General features: G+C 39.5%; 1 protein-coding gene across 5 annotated transcripts in view; it reads right to left on the reverse strand.

Annotated features, from left to right (window-relative positions):
- ZDHHC20 (zinc finger DHHC-type palmitoyltransferase 20) overlaps positions 1–22,327 on the reverse strand; it is a 45,425-nt gene that overhangs the window by 17,708 nt on the left and 5,390 nt on the right. For all 5 annotated transcript variants that reach the window (XM_061374590.1, XM_061374593.1, XM_061374592.1 and 2 more), the window contains exons 2-4: positions 8,978–9,004; positions 4,508–4,602; positions 763–883 (exon numbers count right to left, since the gene is read on the reverse strand). In XM_061374590.1, coding sequence (XP_061230574.1) covers positions 763–883; positions 4,508–4,602; positions 8,978–9,004 — 243 coding nt within the window. The remainder of the gene's footprint in view (positions 1–762; positions 884–4,507; positions 4,603–8,977; positions 9,005–22,327) is intronic.

Raw genomic sequence — 22,327 nt, forward strand, 5'->3', positions numbered from 1 at the left:
AAAGGGAGGCTTAAATTAAAAAAACCCAGGTGACCTTAGACTTTGGAAAGTCACAACTTTGGAACAGTTATTCTGAGGAGTGTATGTTTTTGGAAAACTATACAGGGTTCCTAGTTTCAAGAAAGCAAAACAGATTTATATACACATAAAAGATTTTTTTTTTGAAAGAATATACATATGCATAAGACAGCAGTTTCACAGATCATTCATATAGAAGTTGGAATCAAAATGCCTATACATATTAAAAGCAAATACAGAAATAGCCCATAACTAGCTTTGTACTGAATTACAGATGGGAATGGAATAGCATTTATTCGTTCTTAAATTCTAGCCTTAAGTATGATGTTTCTCCTCTTGCTGAACTGATACCGCTCATAAAAAGAAGTTTAAAAGGGGGATATTAATGATTATAAAATTGAATAAAAAGTTTAATTTTCTCTATTTCTAGCTGATTTAACTGTATTTCTTTGTTGTGTTTATTTTTATAGCTATAATTAGAGATAAATGTTATCATCTATCTGCTTGTTAGAAATGGATTTTTTTTTTAACTTATAATTATTCTAAAGAGCAGCTCCATATTGAGATCCCCAGACAAAGGACTCCAGTTTCTCTTGGGGGAAAAAACCCAGTCCAAACAAATAACAAAACAAGGTCATGGCCTTTCAATATGTGCTTAATAGATTGTTCATTCAGTGACATCAAATGAATTTCACTGAATTAAACTAGCAGCTTCAGGAGCACAGAATTATCTTAATATCTTACCTCTCGATGCTGTTGTCGTGTAGATAGGCAAATCTTTAGCAGCTCTTCTCAAAATCTCCTGCTGGTATTCTGGTCTCTCTTCTTTTTCATATTGTTCTTTATCAGCTTTTGACAGGCAGAACTAGGAGGGAGGGAGAAAATGGAACAATGGGAAGAAATTACTTGTTAGTCTTCCAGTCAAGCTCCAAGGAAAAGACCCTGTGTATCTTTTTCCTAGGTCTTTGGACAACCCTCACCCACTGACCAAGAAACCCCACATACAGAAAGAAGACTGCTACAGAAATTACAGGAGATCCTTCAAACTTCACAATAGTCCTGGGCAGATTTTAGAGAAAATAATCTTTATCTCTGTTCCATTATCTACAGCATTTTCACTTCAACACAAATGAAGGCAGAGACGGTGAGTTTCAAGAAGGCACAACCTTTCTTTAATTCTTGATAAGCATAAATTAAGTGATCTGTGAACAAGAGAAAGAGGCAATATTCCTTTGTTCCTACAGGGAACTGAAGTTCTCTTATCCCTCATTGTCTTAGAGAGGCGTACAAGCCAGAGATGGCAAGAACATGGTGGGGCAGAGGGCAGCTTCCTGGCTTCAAGCACAAGAAGCTGGAAGTGTTTAACTGGGATTTTCACTTGGGTGTTGTCAGCATTACAACTTCTACTTTTGTAGTCAGCAAAATCCAGGAGCTGTATTGAAGGCAACTTCTCCAAAGCCTGTACAGTTTGAAAAGGTTCCAATTCTGAGTAAAGCATGAGGAGCATTCCTGTTGAAGCCTCACTGAAATATAGAGCTTTACCAGAAGAAGCTGGAGAGCTTTTACTCGTGAAACACTTTGGTATTCACTGAAATTGTGAGCTTTACCATTAAGCTCCACAAAAACCCATGTGCTGACAAGCCTCAGCAGAGTGGGGGCTGAACTCACTATTTCCTTTGTATTTTTCTCTTCTGAAGCACTTTTAAACTCTGAACTTCCTGCATGGACTACAAGAACTCTTTTTATGAACACACAGACAAAGTATTCATGGAAGTGAGTGGAAAATCCTGTGTGTGCAGCTGGAACAAAAATTGGCTTAGTGTGGTTTAATAAGATGATATTTTTCCTACCAAGAACATGTGTATGATTAGTTCATATGGATTTTCCTCTCATCTTGTACTTTTTCCTCTTCTGGATTACAGTCAGTTGGGAAGCAATAGCAAAGACTCCACTTACAGAAAGGAAGAAGCAGTAAGACATTGCTGAATTTCTCTATTATTTCATTACCCAGAATGCAAACAAGTTGCCTTATAGCTCACAGAATCTCATTAAGCCTCCTGTTCCATACAGCAGCATCCCAGTTATTGAGCCTTACCACCACTCAAAGGTGAAACATGAACCACAATCCCCTTATAAATAATCAGAAACTACGTGAAGGATGAAATTAAAATTTAACCAAGAGTCTGACCTGATTTTTCAACCTTAATATTCAAGACAGATGTTTACTCAAATATGAAAACTGAAGATGCTTACATTAAAAGTTTAAGGCAGATACGAAGCATCATGCCAGCAAACAGTGGTGCAATATTCCTTCCTCCCCATTGCCCTTGTGAGTCTGCTAGGTGACCCACTGCCTGTCTCCATGACCTGCAGTCAAGGCCAGGCTGCATTAAAGATGAAATACTGGTTCTAAATGACATTTCTATGTCAAACCTTTAATGCACAGAAAAGAAACTAAATCACAACGTTTAAAACTTTTTAATTTCTTCAAGTAACATCATAATCATAATATTACTCCAAAAATCCTGGATAGGATTTTGGTTTTCTAAAGGACTATACTTCTGTTCTAATTTCAGAAATTCATAGGGCCATGAGACCACAGTCGCTTTGGACAATAGCAGGATATGTTCACAGACATCAAAAGCTGTCTGTTACCACATAGCTAACAGAATTTTCAATGAGGTTCCAGCAGTTCTTATTGAAAACAGAAAGAGTTCCTTTGTTTCCTTCCTCTTTCTACATCTTGTGTAATGTTGATTGTTCTTTATTATGACAAATGTACAGGGATTACACTAAAACAACAGCAGCTGCAGAATCTTTTTTTAGCTCAATAGTAAGATCACAGGATGCTGTTTGTTTTGCAAGAATGGCTAATTTGAATGACTAAAAATATATACATTTACTCTGTCATACAATAGGGAGATTCTGAAGTCAGGCTTTGTTTTTAAGTATAACCAGCATAAATTACTCACTGCTACAAGAACAGAAGGGTCTTGCCTAGAAAAAGGGCTGGCAGTTTTTTTAGTTTGGTGGTTTTTTGTGTTTTGTTTTTAATGTGTGTTTTGTTGCTTCTTGTTGTTTGGTTCCTCCTTCCTCCCAATTTTTTAAGCTAACTGTAGAAAATTGTATTCAATCCCATTTACCTCCACACTTGCTATAGGAAACATTCATTACATGCCACATGCCCAAAACATCCCTTTCACTCATTGAATATGAAAAGTTTGCTACAACAATCATTGTAACTACAGAATAAGTACTATCAGACTGAAGAATCCAAGCAGACAGTAGAAGTTGCTAGGTATTAGCTTTGTGATCAGTTCTAGTTCATATAGCTTTACAAAACCTAGAGTAACACAGTTCCAACAACATTTGGAACTCTCCCTGGTGCAATTTCAGAGCATTTCTTCTCGTCCCATTGCTTGTTTCTTGGGAGAACAGATGAACACCCACCTCACTACAACCTCCTTTCAGGTAGCTGTAGAGAGTGATAAGGTTTCCCCTGAGCCTCCTTTCCTTTAAACAATCCCAGTTCCCTCAGCTGCTACTCACAGGACTTGTGTTCTAGACCCCTGACAGGTTCATTCACTCTTTTTGCTCAGCTAAATAGCAGAACGGTCTTCAGCTCTTTTCACTTTGTATTCTGTAGCTTAAGAAACAGATCTCTAAGCCATAATTAAGCACTGTGGAGCAGTGTTTGCTTTTCCTTAGAAGCATGGTTTAAACTCATTTCAAAAGCATTTAAGGTTGGCACTAGCACTGAAAGTCAGACTTGCCAAAAATAGAATAAAAATTCAACCCCCATTGAATAACCAAAGCCTCGAATAGTTTAGCCGATTTAAAAGCTTCGTAAGACCAGGGAAGGAAAGGGAATCATTGTAAATTTAGGGTGCCAATATTTAATCCTTACATACACACACCTTAGAGAAAACAGAAAACAAGGTAACCCATCTCAGGCTTACTGCAATTAACACTGTTTTTTCAAACCAAAACTTCTTATGATCATTGTGTATTCTTCTGCCATTATATAAAGCTCCTCTACGTATCCACTTCTCAACTGCCCTTAAACCTTAACCCTTGACTTACTAAGTTGTTCAGTCCTCCAAGTTACGAATATATACTGCATACCTACTTTCTCTAATTAAAACAAACATCAAAACTGGCTAAAAGGGAAAAATAAAAATGTTGTCATTGTATTTGGTTTTAAAAATTCCAAGTTTCAAGCAAACTACTTCAGAGCAAAGCACTGTACATGACTGTCAAAATTCGTAATTAATTGAGTGTTTTGTATGAGGAAATGTCATTACACAAAGTATAGGGTATTTTAAGAGTCACTTGATCATTTTCATTTATGATACACTGTCATGCTGTTCTACTTCCGATAATGAGAAAGGAAAGGTGAATCATGCAGCACTGCAAACAAGTTTCATCACTGAAAAGAGTTTAGCTATTTATAAAAAAGGCATTGACATTTTTCTAATGTTATATTTACCTCTTTAGAGGGGGATGCAGGAGATGTGAAAATTGTCTTCCAGTAAGACCATACAAACATGAAAAATGACAGATGAAAAATCACAAGGTAGACAGCTGCAATAAAATACAAATATAGAGTTTGGTAAGTATAGCTGAACAGAACAAGAACTAAAATCCCTTATCTCTGATGAGGGCTAAGCTATTACACTATGAATCACCTGACAAAATTGCACTAAACCCTTTTCCCTAAATAGATTTAGTGCTTTAGGAATGCTCACTTAAAAATAATATAAAAAATTCACCAAATGTGATGGCTCTTATTCCTCAAGGAAATAATATGCTCTTACGTATGATTCCAAAACAGACTTTGAAGGAAAATAAAAACCCCAACCCACCCCGAAAACAAAAAACTGAACACAGCTTCACTTGTGACATGTGACTAACCTTTCTGGATAAAGAAGATGCTACAATTCTGTTCTAAAGTACAGTAAAGTATTTGGTAACTGACCTATAGTTTTCTATTTTCTATTTTCTCATTTTTCTATTTTCTACTTTTAATAGAAACAGTGCAGCACTGTGCCATTTTAGAAGGCATTGGTCACCAATGATAATAAAACCCCGAAAGTACGGGTTTGGAGAGGACAGCACTCCAAGATGAGAGCTAGCTGTGAGTTAAAAACTGCCTGATTATCTTCTTTCAGATCATCATAGGAATATAAGCTGGAAGAGTCCTGCTATTAAGTCAGGTGGCAAGAAAATGTAAGTAGCTTTAGCAGGGAGCTCTGTTGATTTATGAATTGGTCTGTGTGATATGGTTGCCTTAAAGACCACAAACAGACCTTAAGACCCAGGAAGTTTCTTCCAATCTTGTTTCCTCTAACAGTTTACCACTTGTAAAGAGGAAACAGATCAGTTGTGCCAGAACAGCAAGGCATAGAAAAGAAGTCGTAGTAAATATTTACATTATCTTCACTTACATTACCTTCAGTTGCAGGAAGAAGGAAACCTGACCTACTTTCCTGTGTACATAAAAACACTCCTTTAAGCTGCATTATGTACTTCATGGATGGTAAAACAGGCTAGAAACTTTGAGAACTTCCAACAGCTCAGGAAATGTTTGTGCAGTAACAGAAGACATGGTCTTATCTTTCAGGGTTTTCATTGCTTGTTGCAGTGAAAACAAACTTAATTTCAGCTTTCTTCAGAAAATTATGCTTTTTACCTTTGCCTCCAACTCCTCCAATCTTACAGCCAGATTTGACAAATTTTCAACTGTGTAGCTAATAAAAAACAAAGGAAGCAAAGCCTTTTTCAAAGGCTATCCTAAAACTGTCATCCTGATGGGAAAGAACTTGTGTATCACTGGAGTAGGCACTGCATAATTAGAAACTCTCTTTTATTAAAAACATACTGTACACATTCAAACATAATGCAGTTAAGCAATCAAAGAATGAGAGAATGGTTTGGAAAGAGGAGAAAGACACAAAACTGGAGTGGCATCAGCTGCACAGATAGGAGCTTTGGGGGATAAGAGGGTGAGAGGAGTTGAATAGAAGAAAAAAGGAAATGAGAAGCAGGGCACAGCAAAACAAACTTACAGGGTAAACAGTTCCATTCTGTCCATAAAAATCACCACAGAATTCAGATTCTTTTGAAAGATTATTTTTAGAGCACACAAAATCCTTCAAACTTCTTGTTGCAGTCTCGTTGCAGGCTGTAAATGCCCCAACAACAAGAGTGAATAATAAGCACCAATGCTGGTTGCAAGCAAGGGTACAGAACTGTGCCAATGTTATCAGTACTTACTAGAAGGAGGCAGCTGTTACAGTGCTTTTGCACTCTTGCAATAACTGAGAACTTGCAACCTGTCACTGTCATTAAAAGCCACTAAAATGGCTTGTCCTCAGTAGTCAAACTGGGGCAACTTAAGGAAGAGTAAGACTTTCATGGCTGTTCCAGTGATGGGCACCCCTCAGTCTGGAACAAAAGAGTCTGCAATTGGCAGACCATACTGGCCCTCCACTGAATGAATTCTTGCTTTTTTTTTTCCCACTCCTGTACTGCCATTCCTACTGTGATTACAAGTATCAGCACTGTAATCAGATATCTGATTACAGTGCTCCCCAAGAAAAGAGAGGGAGGGAAGACACCGTTTTTGACAGCTTTAGTTTACTTTGGCAGTTCATCTACCCACCATTATGGGTAGCAGTATCTCCTCTGCAGACTACTCTCCGAAGCATCTTGGATCAATTTCCAGTACAAATATAAACCAGCCTCACTCCTATTCAGCTCATTTTCTTGTAAGTACAAGCTACACAGAAAACACATCAAAACCCTCAAACCCCAGTACTGGCCAGTTTAGCCAGACATAGTCATGAGGAAATCCTGGCAAAGCTAAGGGAATCCAGGTTTCTTGGTGCCATGCTGTGACCAAATGAAGTCACTTCTCTTCAAAGCACTGACGCATATTAGACCATAATTTATGCCCTCAAGAGAACAATGTCTTAAGAGATGCTCTTCGAATCCTCCTAAACTATGCTAACCCTTCCTAAAATATGCTATTAACATCCTTTTCTGAATCATTCTTAATACTACATCCAAGACAGTCAGATTGCAGAAAGATAGGTATCAGAAATATATTGTTAAGAGAGCTGCAGAGTTGAATTTATTCTCTATCCTAATGAATATGAACCTAGACAAGAATATGAAATTACAAATAAATAGCCTTAATGGTGTGAATAAACTGCCACTCATTTAATCAAAAGTTGCAATTAATTACTGGAAATAAAAGAATTTGAACACAGTACACTGAAATATGAAGCAAAATATATTTGCTAAGATGCACATTATGGATTTACACAGCAATGTTACTGGTAGCTTGGCCTTTTGACCCTTCTGATGTTATTTCCCATCTATTATGATTTAGCTTATAAGAACTTTATAAAACTTACTACAGCTTTCATTTCAAATGAAAAAAAAAAAAAGACTTTACAGCTCATTTTAAGGTCACCCTCAATATTTCAATAAAGAAATTAATGCATACAGGATGTCTATGACATGCTTCAGAATTGAAGGTGTAAGAAGTGTGCAGGTGACAGCTGTTAAAAGCCTCACAGTCAGGTTCCAGTGATCCTGTCAATCTCTTTAATTACTCAGGCATTTTTCTTCTCTGGTAGGTTTAAGAGCACCTGCTTCAGTCAGACATGCACCACAATGGTATTAAAGCCAGAGATCTGACTATGCAACACCAACATCACTGCTCTGTCACGTTTCCTTAACTGAGACATGGAACTTGTCTTTCCAGCAGAAACTAGAAAGTAAAGCTTAATCATAATACAGGTCAACAGGAAAGCATAGCAGAATTTGCAGAATTTTTTTAAGTAGGTGAAGCCCAGCTACGTAATGGGATATAAAAATCCAGGGGAAGATACAGCTCCTATATTGAACAATTTGCAGTTTACTCTGGAGATTTTCCCTCTCATCTTCTAATGAAGAAGTAACACGAAAAGGCCAGATTCCCTCGAGGTTCCTTCCTTTCAGTGCTCTCCTGGATGTTCTCCACCAGGAAGAACACTGCTAGACTACCTTCAAATTCTATGCTCTTCTGCTAAAACATTTAAGAGAGGGGAGCCTCTTACAAGTCATCTGACACTCTGAAGACAGCCCTCTGAAGATAGTCAAAACGGAAATCTATGCCTAATTTACCACCCGTGTACCTCCCCCCCCAAACTGAAATGAACTCCCGAACAAATACCTCATCAATAACATGTATTTCTACAGGAAAATGAAAGTAAGTTTTATGACAAATAACAGACATATTTTGAACTTCTGGAATTGAATCACCCTTTATACTAGATTTCAATTCAAAATTAAAAGAAGTGGCACAGAAAGAATGCTGGAATCTATTTGACCAGTTTGAATCTCTAAGTACTACACACTGTGGCATATACATGCCAAAGACAATATGAAGACTTAAGTACAGTTTGTCAAAACAGGCCTTAACCATCAACAATTTAAAATTATAATGTGCAGCCATCTTTGAAATGGTTGTGTTCTGCACAGCTCCAACCAGTCCTAAAGAATGGGGTTCTTAGGAATCTGGCAAGCTGTTCGGAAAACAGCAAACTGTAGAACAATACTTCCTCTTCCGTAAGTATTTCAGGTCACAGGGTGTGTTCAGAAATAAACAGAAAATGGACTTGTGGATCTGCTGCAATTCCTTTTCTCTTACCCTTTTTCTGTTCTTAGAATGTACTCATTTAAAAATATTTTCAAACCTAGATCACAGACTCACAGGGCTTGTCATCATCCCAACCTTGTGGTACCAGAACCTAAGCAGACTCAACCTCACAATCTTTACCTTGATTCTTAGCAGTAATCTACTTGCTACAGAGCTTACATACAAAGGAGTATACTTAACTTCTATGTGCTTAAGGCTTGTGTGCAACAAAACTATTCACATATTTTAAAAAATAAGTTAAAAATTTACCTTTTTCTGCAGTTGAAGAAATAGTAACTGGAAGAGAAAGAGAAAAGATACACGGTGAGTAAATGCATACTGAATCAAGTGTTTGGCTAGAAGTGAGATACGAGACAGCTGTTTGTTCCAAAGTGTACTTCAGGTGTTAGTATAGCTTCCCTACCCCACACTGGGGGTAAAACGGGAGTCAGTATTACTCTGGCCAGCCCTTGAGGCTTGATGAGTCAGCGGAGGAGCTGAGGCAATTCAGTTCCCTGCTTAACCAAGTGAGCACACTTCTTTTCACAGACATTGATTAGATCTTAATTTATGCATGTTCCCCTTCATGTACGCACCTAGCAAAGTTTTCCAAGTCAACAACTAAGCCAACAGGGGTACCACTAGAAAGCAGAAAATGAAATAAAACAAGTTCCTACAGAAGTCCCTGTGGAATTGTGCTACATGTAGCTACTTCCCTCACAGTTTTTTGCCACCACATCCCTCTTCCCACCACATGCTATTTTTGACTTTTTTCCCTTGACCCGAATTCTTCACATATAGTTCAAATCTCTCCACTTCCTTATCTCCTACATCCTTATTTCTTTGTAACAAACCAGCAAATTCTGTTGTTCAAATCTACCTGTATAATGCCTGACTAGTAGTACATCCTCCTGTCCTCAGGCTTCTCCAGAGCCTTCACACTTCATTCATCAGTCCAGGCAAGATGCTGAACAGAGATCTGCTTTACTTATTGGGTTGCTTTGCTCTTCCTTAGCCACTGAATTTCTGGAATTCAACAAAGAAAGGATCTTTTCTTGACTCTTCACCTTACACAGCAAATTCTGGTCACCAGCACAAGCTAAAGGTTAACAGGGCACATCTTGCCTACTGCAGTTCACATCACTCTATACTGTCTCCTCTCTCAGCTCTAACATTTCTACAGTCATTAGTCTGTGTGCCAGTTCAAGAGCTTTTTCCTGATGCACACAAGAGTCTTAAATCTGCAGGGCTTGCAGAATTCCTTCTGAAGGGTTACTTTGGTCACAGAGGTGGCGTGTCTCTCACCTAACTGGAGATATCTATAGTAAAAGGGTCTGCAAATATGTCTCTTTTTCTAGTCATTAAGAGACATAATGAGAAGACATTTCAATGCACAGATGACCCCTTTTTCTTCAGATGCGTGGGCATGGTGTTGTGCGTTGCCTCCCCTCTTATCCTTTTGCCTCTTCCTTAAAACATCCACTTGGTACCCTCTATCTGTCCATGGAAGTCTGTGAAGTTAATGGAAAAGGTTCTGGTCCCTTCCACCCAAAGGAGGGAGAAATTACCATTTATAATAGAACAAGGCTAGCTTCAAACTAAAGGAGATCAATCCTAAAGAGCACCTTAATTTCACATTAGGTATGTGTACTTGCATATCCTCTTCCCCTGTCTCTCTCTGCAACAGGGACACCATCTACACAGGAAAACAGACCTGAAACACACGATTACCTACAAAGTATGCATGTAAATGTGAGACCAGGTCCTGTTGTGTCATGGTAGTCTCAGCAGTACGCCACTGCATGATACAGAAGTCACATTATTTTTTAAAGCAAATCCTGTGTTTGCTTCAAATTTTAATAATGCGTTATTTCTCCAGTTAACACACTTTCAACTACACAAGGAGAAGATAAAATCATTAAAAAAGTGAAAATTAAAACAAGATTGCTGAGGAGGGCTGTTTGCTTAGCTTCAAAAAAAAGAAAAAAAAATCCTAAAAGTACTTCAAATTAAGCTTACTCTTTGGCTCCTCTTATATCTTAAGTAAACACCTTTGCACACAGCTGGACAAACACCTATATCCCTGGACAAGGAATGTAAGAAAGTTCTTAATTATCCTCTAATGGGAGAACATTGTTATCTATAAAAGTACAGGAAATTTTTGTGTGTAATTCTGATTAAAGCACTCCATAATCTGTAGCCTTACTTCTGCTCTCAGCACAAAACAAAATTGAGCCAAATTTCATGTTTGAAGACTCAAAATAATAAACAGTCTTTACACACATGGGAAATAAAAAAACCACCTTAAGAGGCTATCAGCTGTGAGACTTCATCACAAGGATCCCTAAATAAGCTCATAAAAATTAATTAAAGATTCACAGCACCAGGAAGATAATTTTCTCTTTCCTACTTTGGTCCCATGTGTCAGAACATGGTTATTAGACTGTGTAGAACAATTTTAGTTTGGCATACTCCTGTGTTTTGAGGTAAAAGCCAATACTGAAATGCTTGTGATTTTCATGCTGTCTTATCATCCTCAAATGAAATAAAAATAAAGATGACCAGTTCTACTGCCTCAGAAGTTCATGCAAGTGTTTCTATCCCTTTTACTGTTGTTATTCCCATTGTCAGACAGATTAAATAAACAGCAATCCTACTACTTGAGTCCAAACTCACTTAGCAAATGGCAAACCAACAGTTTTACAGGATCTTCAGGCTACCAGGCAAAGCCTTCCATTAAGCAAGTTAATATTTAACCTTTACATAAAGCAGACCTTTATTTGCTAGGCTGGCAGCGTAACAAGCAGCTTTACACCATCAGGAAATCAATTCTAGCTTTTGACCTCTAGCACAGGAAAAAAAAGAGCCAAACAAAAACCAACAAACCAACCAACAAATCACAGAGCGAGCACATTGTGGCCCATCATCCCTGGCCTGTAGTTTAAGTTACCAGCTTAGCTCTCTATTGCTTGTAATCACTTGCCATCAACAATTGGTTACAAGCCATCAGTTTTCACTAAATTAGTACCACTTTCAGTTTAAACACTTCTAAAACACGGGTGGGGGGGTGCTGGTGGTATGCAGGGAAAAAGCAGCACTGCCTTTTTGCTTATTGATTTTTCTTTAAAAAAAATAAATAAAGCACTGCACATGATTTATATGTTAACCTAAGGATGCTACCCAGCATCACCCCTGGCAAAGACAATTTTCCTTCATAACCCCAGTTGCTCATTACACCTTTTTCTAGATACTCTTCCTTATATTGTTGTCTGTTACCTTTCATCTCACCTATGTCACAAGAATGAAAGAGGCAGAAGCCTACAGATTATCACAGGAAACAATCCTGCAGCTATAGGGACATGTTAGTTGCATAACAAATGGGACTGGGGAGAAAACAGCATTTGTTGGAAGCATTCCTTATTGGAATATAAACTGAGGGAGCTGCAGATTTCACAAAGCTTTGGCGAATTTTTTAAGCTGCTTCAGGAAAACCTGCAAGAACATCTTGGAAGAACAAGTATGCTTAGGGAGCTGGTTTGCCTTCAGTTTCAGGCTTATTTTCAGGGTTGCTATGAAGTGTTCAGGTACCCTCCAAATCACTGCATAACAGGAAACCCCCCAAATCTCTCCAATCTGAGGCGAAGAGGTGCAACAATCTGCCAAGACCTTGCAAGAGGCATGCTGAAAAAGGACACATTCGCCTTCAGCCTTTAAAGGAAAGAACCCCACTGCTCTACAAACACCACACATCATATCTCCTTACTCCCCTAAAAGGCATGTTCCAATTAAAGTCAGATCTGCTCCTTGCAGAGCAAGAAATTCAAGGGCAACTAATGCAGAAGAATATATAAGGGAAGAACTGATCTTGTTACTGATGTGTCATGTTTATTTCTGCCTGTGCCCTCCCGCAATGGCTCCTAGCAGGAGTCATACTCTGGGTATTACAGCCTTTCCATGAATCTCAAGGGTAACATTCACATTTTGGCTGACATTCATCTTGGGTGGGAAGAGTGATAAATGTGCAATTGCATCCCTTCACCAGAGGTACAGCCTTAACTTTTCTTAGTTTTTCAGGAAAGGGGTTAAAATACACTTAGACATGCATAGACACAAACACACTTCTAGAAGACTGGACAGCGTTGGGTGAGATGATTTAGTGTGACATGTCCCTGCCCATGGCTTGGGGGTTGGAACTAGATGATCTTAAGGTCCTTTCCAGCCCTAACTATTCTAAGTCACCTGTACAGAAACTCAGCAGAAACTCCCCACTGGAGTTTCTGCAAAGCCAAGCACCATCGACATTATTCCAAGTATTTAATTTGTTCTGAGAATGGCATTTAGTTGATAGTATAACAGATTTATGGTAACATAATTCCCATTTGCAAATGCAGACCTTAATCACTCACAAGAATATGGTAGAAACATTACTTAGTGACACAAGTGGGGCAGACAAATGAATTTCCTTGAACAAATACTCATTTGGCTTCTGTTACAGGACAGTGCCAGAACATGAAGACCTTAGCACCTCTCCAATGTTTTCTAGCAGTTGTAATTCTGTCACCTTTCCACACTGAGCAATTTCTTATTTCCTGACTGGCAGGCACCCACTAGGTGCTTTCCTCCCTAAGCAGCAGGGAGTTGTTTTTAGACGAATGAGTCAAGATGACTGAGTTGACAGCACCATGTAGCCAAAAGCCAATGCAGGAGGATGCTGCCAGATCCCTGCCAAAACGCTACAGGGACTCAGGAATGGCACACATGACTTGCCACCAGCTGGAATCAATGTCCTCTTCATAGATTTGAGCCACATGAACCTAGAATTGTTTTATCTTCATATGATGCTAGACTGTTGTATTTTTTTTACTCCAGATCTCAAAAAATATGACACAGGCTTTCCCCAGGGCACTGGTAGTTCAGAGAGTAATGCTGTATAGGACAGTCAGGCAGGAGAGGTGGCTCCTTCATGCTTTACGGCATGAAGAAACTCCCATTGCCACAGTGTGCTCCAGTGGTAGCAGTACCTGGGGCTGCTGTGCAGCATGGGTGCACCACTGCCCAGGACTGACACAGTGCTTGTCTCAAAAGCACAAGTAGTGGACAACTCTTGCTGCAGTGGTGTATGAAGATACACCTCCCACTCATGTGCCCACTCCCCTATGGCAGGCAAACACAGCAAAGCAAGCACTTGGCTCCCCAGACACTTCAGGTCAAGATTCAGCTACCAATGAACGCAAGTTTGTGTGACCACAAACAGCAGGGAATTACAGTGATGAAAGGTGAATGGCCTCTCACTGTCCTGGGTTGGGGAAAAGAAACCCTGCCAGGGCCGTGGGTGGCTTAAAGTAGTGCAGCTGTTTGCACAAGCACACACATGCAGTGCACAGCAACATCACTGGCGTGAACTACTTTGTGACTTCAAGGGACCACAAGATGATGCCTTCAAAGACACTGCAGGGAATGGTGGTGGGGAGAAATCTGTGTTGGAGGAAAAAGGAGGAAGAACATGCAGCTAGGGAAGAGAGACCTTGCTGCACAGGGGATGCTCTATCATTTATGGCCATCAGATTTTCTGTGTTCATGATTGCCATGCCCATTGCTACAAGGACCCAAAAAAACATTATCATAGGGAAGGGCAAAATAAATTAATATTCCAAATAAGGCAGTTCAAGCTGCACTGCAGACCTTTTTTTGTATCAGCCATCATTACTATTTGTTAAAACAATGTTAATGCACTTCTTCAACTAAAACAAGTAATTTAGAGCAATCAGACGCTTGCTGCCCCAAAAACATGCTCTTATCACAATAATAAAGAAGCTTTTCATTTAGCCAAGGTCTTTTCAACCTCAATACAGACAGTACATGCATAAATCCAAACAGAGCTACAGCAGAAATTCGCATAATCAATTCAAGATACTCCCTGGGTAGTGCATCACATTTAGCAATGAATTAAGCTATGACAACTTAAAAGATTTTTGCCATATATTCTGGGAACAGTAAATTCTGTGCTACCACTTCCACAGTTCAAAACTGCAGCTATGAAGGCAACTGACTTCTGGAACCCACAAAATCCTACGGATGGCTCCTTACCTCTGCATGTGCAAAATACTCTTGAAGGTTATACCAAAAGTCTCCTAATGGTCTTCTCACTGAGGGTGGCTGCAAGCTTTAAATGATTTCAAACCTGGCAGTTACACTTGGATAGCATGCAGAAGGAAGTGTTGCAAGGTCTAAACTTTAATCTCACACTTGTGTTTGCACTAAGAACCCCAATGTATTAAGAGATGGATCAGTTCAAACAACTGAAGGCTTTTTCTATATCTGATGTTTGCTTTCTGCTGCAGCAGTGTACCATGTTTGGTGCCCCTGAAAAGCCCTATTCCCTGACAAATACTATTCACTTTCAGTTTACCATAATTGCTCAAAGAAACCAAATTGCCGCAGAAAATACATGGACCCAGTCAGAGATCAATATGATCAGACAAAAGCCGTTTATTACAAAGCCTTAACCCCTTATATACTATTTCTTACATGCACTTACAGTGATTTGGCATATTATGATTGGATACATGTCTAGTGTAGGTGCCGAGCCCTGCTGCTATGAAGGCGAGACATAGAGAGCTGTAAAAGCAGATTTTTCCACCTGTTTCTCAGCCTTCATTGCAGCTAGAGTCTCTTTCAGTAGTAGCCAGGGGGAAAGAGACTTCGCCTCCTTAGACCCACAAGTAACTTCATCCCACAGGCCCCAATTTTTTTCCAAGTCCCAAGATCAAAAGCTTCATTAACCCCCTTGGTCAGCTCTTTTTCTTTACTCCAGAGCAATAGTCTTTTTAACAGATTATCGTCATATTCTATCCCTCTCACTGAGAGGATATGCTGGAAGAGCTTCAGGATGACCATTTCTTCTTTACTTAATTGATTCCCCATCCTAATCCTGTTCCAGACCCCATCGACTATTACCTTATTTGCACTGCACAGTGTCTTCTGGGCTCGCAAGGCTCCGTTCCAAGGCATCCACCTCCTGATCCTAGTCCTGCCGGATCGAACCCAGCTGACGTCCCTGCGGCTCCGCGTTTTCCACTTCCATCAGTGCCACGCGCTTTAATTCCCGCAGTTTCAATATGAAAAATAGGGGTGGTCCCTGTTCGGGCGCCATTTGCCGCAGAAAATATATGGACCCAGTCAGAGATCAATATGATCAGACAAAAGCCATTTATTACAAAGCCTTAACCCCATATATACTATTTCTTACATGCACTTACAGTGATTTGGGATATTATGATTGGATACATGTCTTGAAGACCCTTAGTGATTAACATATAATTGGTTAAGCACAGGTGTGAGAACTTGACCTCGAAAGCTTGCCAACAGTCCACAGTTCTCATTAGCTTGGTGAATTTCAGCTTCTTCTTATCTTGCTTGTTTAGGCTTCCTTGGGGCCTCTCATGGCCTTCCTGTATCTTTCAGGATTATTCAGAGTTTATGTATCAATTATCCATTCTCCTGTGAGAACACTGTCTCCACACCTAATGTAACTTGATTTTCTTAAGCTACTTAATCACTATTGCCACTGCTCATTCTCTATTTGCATTTTGATGGATTTTAAACCCTAGCACTATTTCTACATGCTTTCCTTAGCTGCTTACTCAAATTATTGTACTTTCTTCATTCAGTTCTTTTCCCCCAAAATTCTACTTCATCATAACAATAACAGCTTTATTGCTCAGTAGTCTGGAAGTGCTGCACATAAATTGTTCCCAATATTGCCTTTAAGCTATGAGACACAGCCAAAATAAAGCCTGGTTTCTTCTTGAAAGACAAAGAGAGGTCTTACTTGCATGAATCTGGCACATTGAAGAATAGGAAAACCAAGAATGAGCAGAAGGGCATGGAAACTCTGAAGCATCTGAGTGGAGCTAGCGTATGTCCACATCAGTAATTAATTACATTTACATCTGAAGGAGGAGTATTTATACTCAGGCTGGCCAGATCAAGCTCACAGTAACACTCTATTCAAGTATCTGGATATGTGAATGGGTATGTGAAAAGTCTTTCTGTGTTAGGAGTAACTCCAGGGGTTCTGTAGTTGACCCTGCTAGGACACTTGCAAGAGGTAGGAGAAACAAAAAGGATAATCAGCTGCTGTTGACAGAGTCCTAGTGTCATATGTTGTGTGACCTGTCTTACACATACTGCACAAGATTAGGTGTTCTGTAGGTAATACTACAAACCATGAATATATTTAAAATAAAACCAAAACAAACAACCCCCCCAAACAAAAAACAACAACCAACCATTCTCATAACAGATTTTTTCAGGTAATTTAGGACTTAGTATTTTTTTTCTTTTTTGAAAAAAAAAAAGCCCAACCAAAAAAACCCAAACAAAAGAAAACCAGACCCCTCAAAAAACCACTCTTCACTAATACGCAGCTGTGACTACCAGCCAATACCTGCCTTGAATATTAAGGTCACTTAAAGGTGAGTGTCTTATGGCTCAGAATATTACCAGTAAATCCATTTACTTCTGCTCCAGACAGATGAAACTAGAACAACAGGCCTTATCTGGCTATTCTACACAGCTGTGAGGTGTGATGGCAGGAGAGCAGAGGTATCAGATCCTGGGGAACTGAAATTCCACATAGCTGCTGTGACCTGCAGACATGAACCATCCACAGTGGTGAGAACCATCAGCACAGGACCCAAAATGTTAACCAGACATCCTTCTTTGCATTTGGCTTCACTCTTCCAAAACCAGTTGTCTCCTTACTTACTTACTGGCTCTACTTGCAACAAATGTTTCCTCAAATATTAGGATAAAATCTTCTTGCAAAATTTTATGGATAAAAATTACCTTATAAATCTTATTACAAAGCATTAGGCACTCTGTTTCCTCAGAGAAGGATTCTGCTGCTGCCAAATTCATTGGGTAATGGGAGAAATCAAGCTGCTCAGCAAGCTGACCAATGACCTAATGCCTGAGAGGAGTCCTCCTCAAAGGAAGTTTTAAGTTCAATTCTTTTGTATCCATTGGACAGGTCTGATTAGTATTTGCCACCTGAAATTAACTATGGAACTATCTACGAGAAGTGCGAATTTTCTGCCAGCAACACATTAATAACATAGCAGCCAGTAATGCAATTTACATGAACTCCCATCAAAATATTAGTAAGCCAAGCTTTTGAATAGAGTCCTTTAAGAAAAAGTTCTGTTTTGGAAAGCATGCCATTTAAAAACACGGCTGTTAGTCATGTGAAAGATTCCGGGTGGGGAATTCATGTCTTAAACATACTGGACTCGTAAATATTAAAAATTCAATACTTTGTTATATTTAGTACTAAAATATTTATGGAATAAATAAAGCTTCAGAGACTTCTCATGCTTATTTAGAGAATCTGTCCATACATGGCTTATCAAGTTGGCTGATAATAAATGCTGTCATCTTTTGATGCTGGAGGCTTTGCTGCTGGCTCTTCTGGCAAAACAAAATGTCACTCATTAAACCTTACTTGTACTGAAACATTTGGAACAAACCTCAACTGTAGCTAAAGCTACTTCCTCTGGTTTCTTTGCAAAGGAAGAAATATCCAGACTCCTCAGAACACAACAAAAGTATGCTGCAGAGAGGAAAAGCCATCAGGGATAACAGGACAAAGTTTTGGCTAGAGGACAAGATCAAAAGGAGGTGTTTTTGTTGCACCAGGTCTCATTTAACTACCAGACCACTTTGGAACATGAAAAAGTAACAGCACAAAAACTGCATGAGCCACTGCAAAGGGATTTTCTGATACACCAGAAGATCTATACCAAAACTTACAAAGTACTTCAGAGTACTCAGAGAGGCAAGCATACAAAAGAGCACAGCCTATCATTCATATAGCTCTCTTTCAGTAAATATTGCTTCCAGTAAATAAGTAAAACCCTCAAAGCTCACCTGCCTGCTGCCAGTCCACTGCATATTCTTGGAAAGCATTAACTCAGGACTCCGCAAAGAGGTCACCTGAAATACTATAAATCCTAATGCAACCTCTGCCAAGGGAAGAAACCGTGCTGCCTACTATATCCCAGAGATGCACTAGGGCTCCCATGGCAAAGCACTAGATGTATGTAACACAGCAGGACTGGCAAACTCCCCAGCAATAAATGACTGGAGTTTGATGCATGCATGACGCCTACTAAAAGAAGAAACTCTTGCTGTCATCTTCATAGGATATCACATATCGTAATACAGTTGCAAGAATATTTGTGTTTGCAGGTGAAGTACTGGAGCGTGGTCACTCATGGGAAATGTTTGTGAAGAACAAAAAATTACTACCACTGGTTTAACATGCAAGTCAGGAACCACACTGAGTTATGGAAAATCAGATCAGGCAAGTGATTACTTCTAAACATTTGTGATTACGTGCAAGGTGACCCAAACCCTTAAACCTGCCGCCTCACAAGAAGCTACACAGAAACATAAACTGGGATGGAAACAGGAGCTGTAGTCACTTGCCTAAAGATTCCAGAGAAGGCATGCAGCAAGAGGAGAGCACTGTCACACAGCTGGAAATGAGACTACCACAAAACCAGGCAGCTGAGGCATGGCAGCACCTGATGCCCTGTGTGTAACCAACAGCCTTCCTAGACCATAATTTCTGCTCATAAACAGATCCTTGTCTGCAGTACTGATGGCTCCCTGGCAGTAGTGTTTCCCAAGTGGCTCTGCAGGTGTGGGAAGCAATGAGAAACAGGATATTTACAAGTCTGAGAATGTTACACTGCACAAAACAGAAAATGACTGACTCTAGTGCTTAATGGCCTTTAGGCTTCCCTTTGTCTAAACTCGTAATCTGTTTAAATTATAAAAAGTTGAACCCTACCCTTTGCACTAGTTGCTGCTTTAGCTTTATCTCAACAAGTATCTACCCTGCAACACAGCAAGTAGTAACTCAGTATGTAATTATTAGGCTGAACTTAAGCTTTTAGAAATAAGTAATTATTTTTTAAGACCAACAATATGAATCATAAGGAGCAGCAGATTAAACTGACAAAAATAAACACACACAAAACATCCCCACAAAAATCCTACACACAATTTGCATCCTTGTCCAGATACTGTAAACAAAGACCTGCATGTTACTGACACAGGAATTTTCAAAACACAGCAGAAACCAAATTTTGCTCTGTTTTGAGCTCCTTTGCAATGTTTAGGTAAATCTGCATGTCACAAGCCCACAGACATGGAAACCTTCAGGTACCATCGATCCCAGCATTGTGAAAATAGACTTCACTTCACTGGGTCTTTTTTAATCCAGACATCACAACTGAAAGCAACGACTACGTGTCAAGAATGGCACAATAACAGGTTTTCTGCTTTCACACTATGACAAGTCAATAGCTGAGGCACTTAACATGAGTTTTAAGTCAATCACAAACAAATGCAAACCAACTTGCAAAAACCTGTCTCTTGAAACAAATAATGTCTGTTCCTCATCAGGCTACTTAGATTTAGTGTAAGTTTTGTTTCATTTTCTCTGTAGATGTAGCTTGCTTAAATCCAGATGAATTATGACTTTCATCTCTTTTTTTTGGTCCCAAATAGGCTAAAAAAACCAAACCCCTACAAAACAGACTCCCCCCAACCCCACCCCCAAACGCAGCTACCTCCCTGATCTCTTTGTAAGTCAGATGATTAAAATGGTTCTGGCGTTTCACATTTAAGACAATGCTGCACCATATATAGCAGAGAGAGTGCCGCAGAAGCTGCAAAAGCAAAACATGCTGCTCTTGTGATCTAGTTCTCTGACAGTCTTGTAAGACAGTTTTAATAGTTGACAAGGAACATGAATAAGGAACTGATGAGGCATTCGGTCTTTCAAAAAAAAAAAAAAAAAAGGAAAAGCAGAGGCTTGAAATGCTGCAGAGGAGGAACTTGACTTTTTGCACATATACGAGAATACTGTCATCAAAGGTTATGTAGGAGGCACTCCAGTGAGGATGGTGGTGAGGAGCAGGAGGGAAAGTCTGGCATTTTTCTCTTAACCCAGGACAAGAGGGGTTAAGCATATCCCACAGAAAACAATTCAGTGACAGCAGGAGATAATATTGAGGAAGTGGCTAAAAGAACAAATGTGATTGTTGTAGTTGAATTGTCCCTTTTATACCTGTTTCACCTTAGTGAAGATTCAGCTTACACAGAAAATTGGCCTGTGGTTACTTCTCAAATGCTTCTATTAAATTTGACCCATACTAATGACAGAAAAATGCATACTCCTGTCCTGTTACAGGAAGAACATGAACCGGGTGGGGAAGTCTTAACAACTGAATTGAAAACTCCATAAAGGCTTTTTTCAGGAAACTCAGGCACTTATGATTTGCAACACTGGTAAGGAAAGTACATGTTAAACCAGAATAAACTCTTACCAGTTGTAGGAAACTGTTGAACAAAAAGAGCAGGATAAAAACTGACATATTGAATGGGTGAAAAATGAATGCCATGAACCCTCAGCATTTACAGGTACAATTTCAGACACACAACTAGGATTTTTTCTACTCCTGTTTTTTTCCCCCATCACAGGCAATCTCACATTCCAGAAGTAAAAGCTTTTACAGTGCCATCCAAGGTGTTTCACAGGTGTATGAGAACTCAGCTCAGATACACATCTTTGTAACACCATGAATTCTTTGCTTATGGAAAGCATGTCTACATTAACTCATAGAAATATGAGCTGATAGACAAGAAGTTTAAATTTCAGTAGACAGCAGAACCTGAGGTTCACGGTATGCAGAGGGTCAAGGACCTCTAAATAATGCCTACTGAAAACATACACTTGACATTCTAGTCCTTTTATCCATAGTGTTTTGAAGGAAAACCGGGAGATTAGTAAGTGGTGAAGTTAACAAAATCTCTGACTAAAAATGAAAGTCACTTTTTAGTTCTAACTCTAGAGGCATACAGACAGCTCCTACTGTTGGTAACAGAGAAAAAAACTGAGATAAGTTATTTTTCATAAACTTAAATACTCATACTATCCAAGCCCTTTCAAACCAGGAATAAAAGCTTTACAGACCACATCTAAACGGTGATTAGAAGTGCTGCAGCAACATGTGACCACAGCTACAACAAATAAGAGTAACGCCACATGGAGAGCTCCTGCTTCTGCTCAGATACTTTGTTAGCACTGGGCTTCCCCTAAGCCCCTTCCCCTACCCCTACCCCAAAGCCATGCCGCCCATGGACCAATTTCAGTCAAGTTTTGAAGCCTGGTGTAGATTTCACACTAAATACATATGAGTAAGTTTCATAAAAGCTGCTGAATGGGTAGAAGAGACAAGCCCATACTCCCTGTTAGGAATGCTCTGAGCGCAGGCACTAATTTTCTGCCTGGTCCCCTTGGCAAGCTGAGCAGCCCCAGACTGTCCACTGTACCACACTTCTTTTGACCAGATGGTAACTAGAGATTGAGGAAGGATACAACCACTGCAGAGCTGTCAGGAATGGTTTAGCAAATACAGGGAAAAACTGCTGATGGAGGGCTAGGGCTGGGTGGGCAATGCATATAGAGGGCTGGTAAGGAGAAGAGGGATGGATTCCTTCCACTGGCAGGAGAGCAGGGAAAGCAGACAGAAGACAACTCCCCGA

This window comes from Neopsephotus bourkii, unplaced genomic scaffold (assembly GCF_033783945.1).
Source record: "Neopsephotus bourkii isolate Nb327-2 ecotype Australia unplaced genomic scaffold, CSIRO-AGI_Nbou_v1 NB_1638, whole genome shotgun sequence".
In the NCBI taxonomy this organism is placed as follows: Eukaryota; Metazoa; Chordata; class Aves; order Psittaciformes; family Psittacidae; genus Neopsephotus; species Neopsephotus bourkii.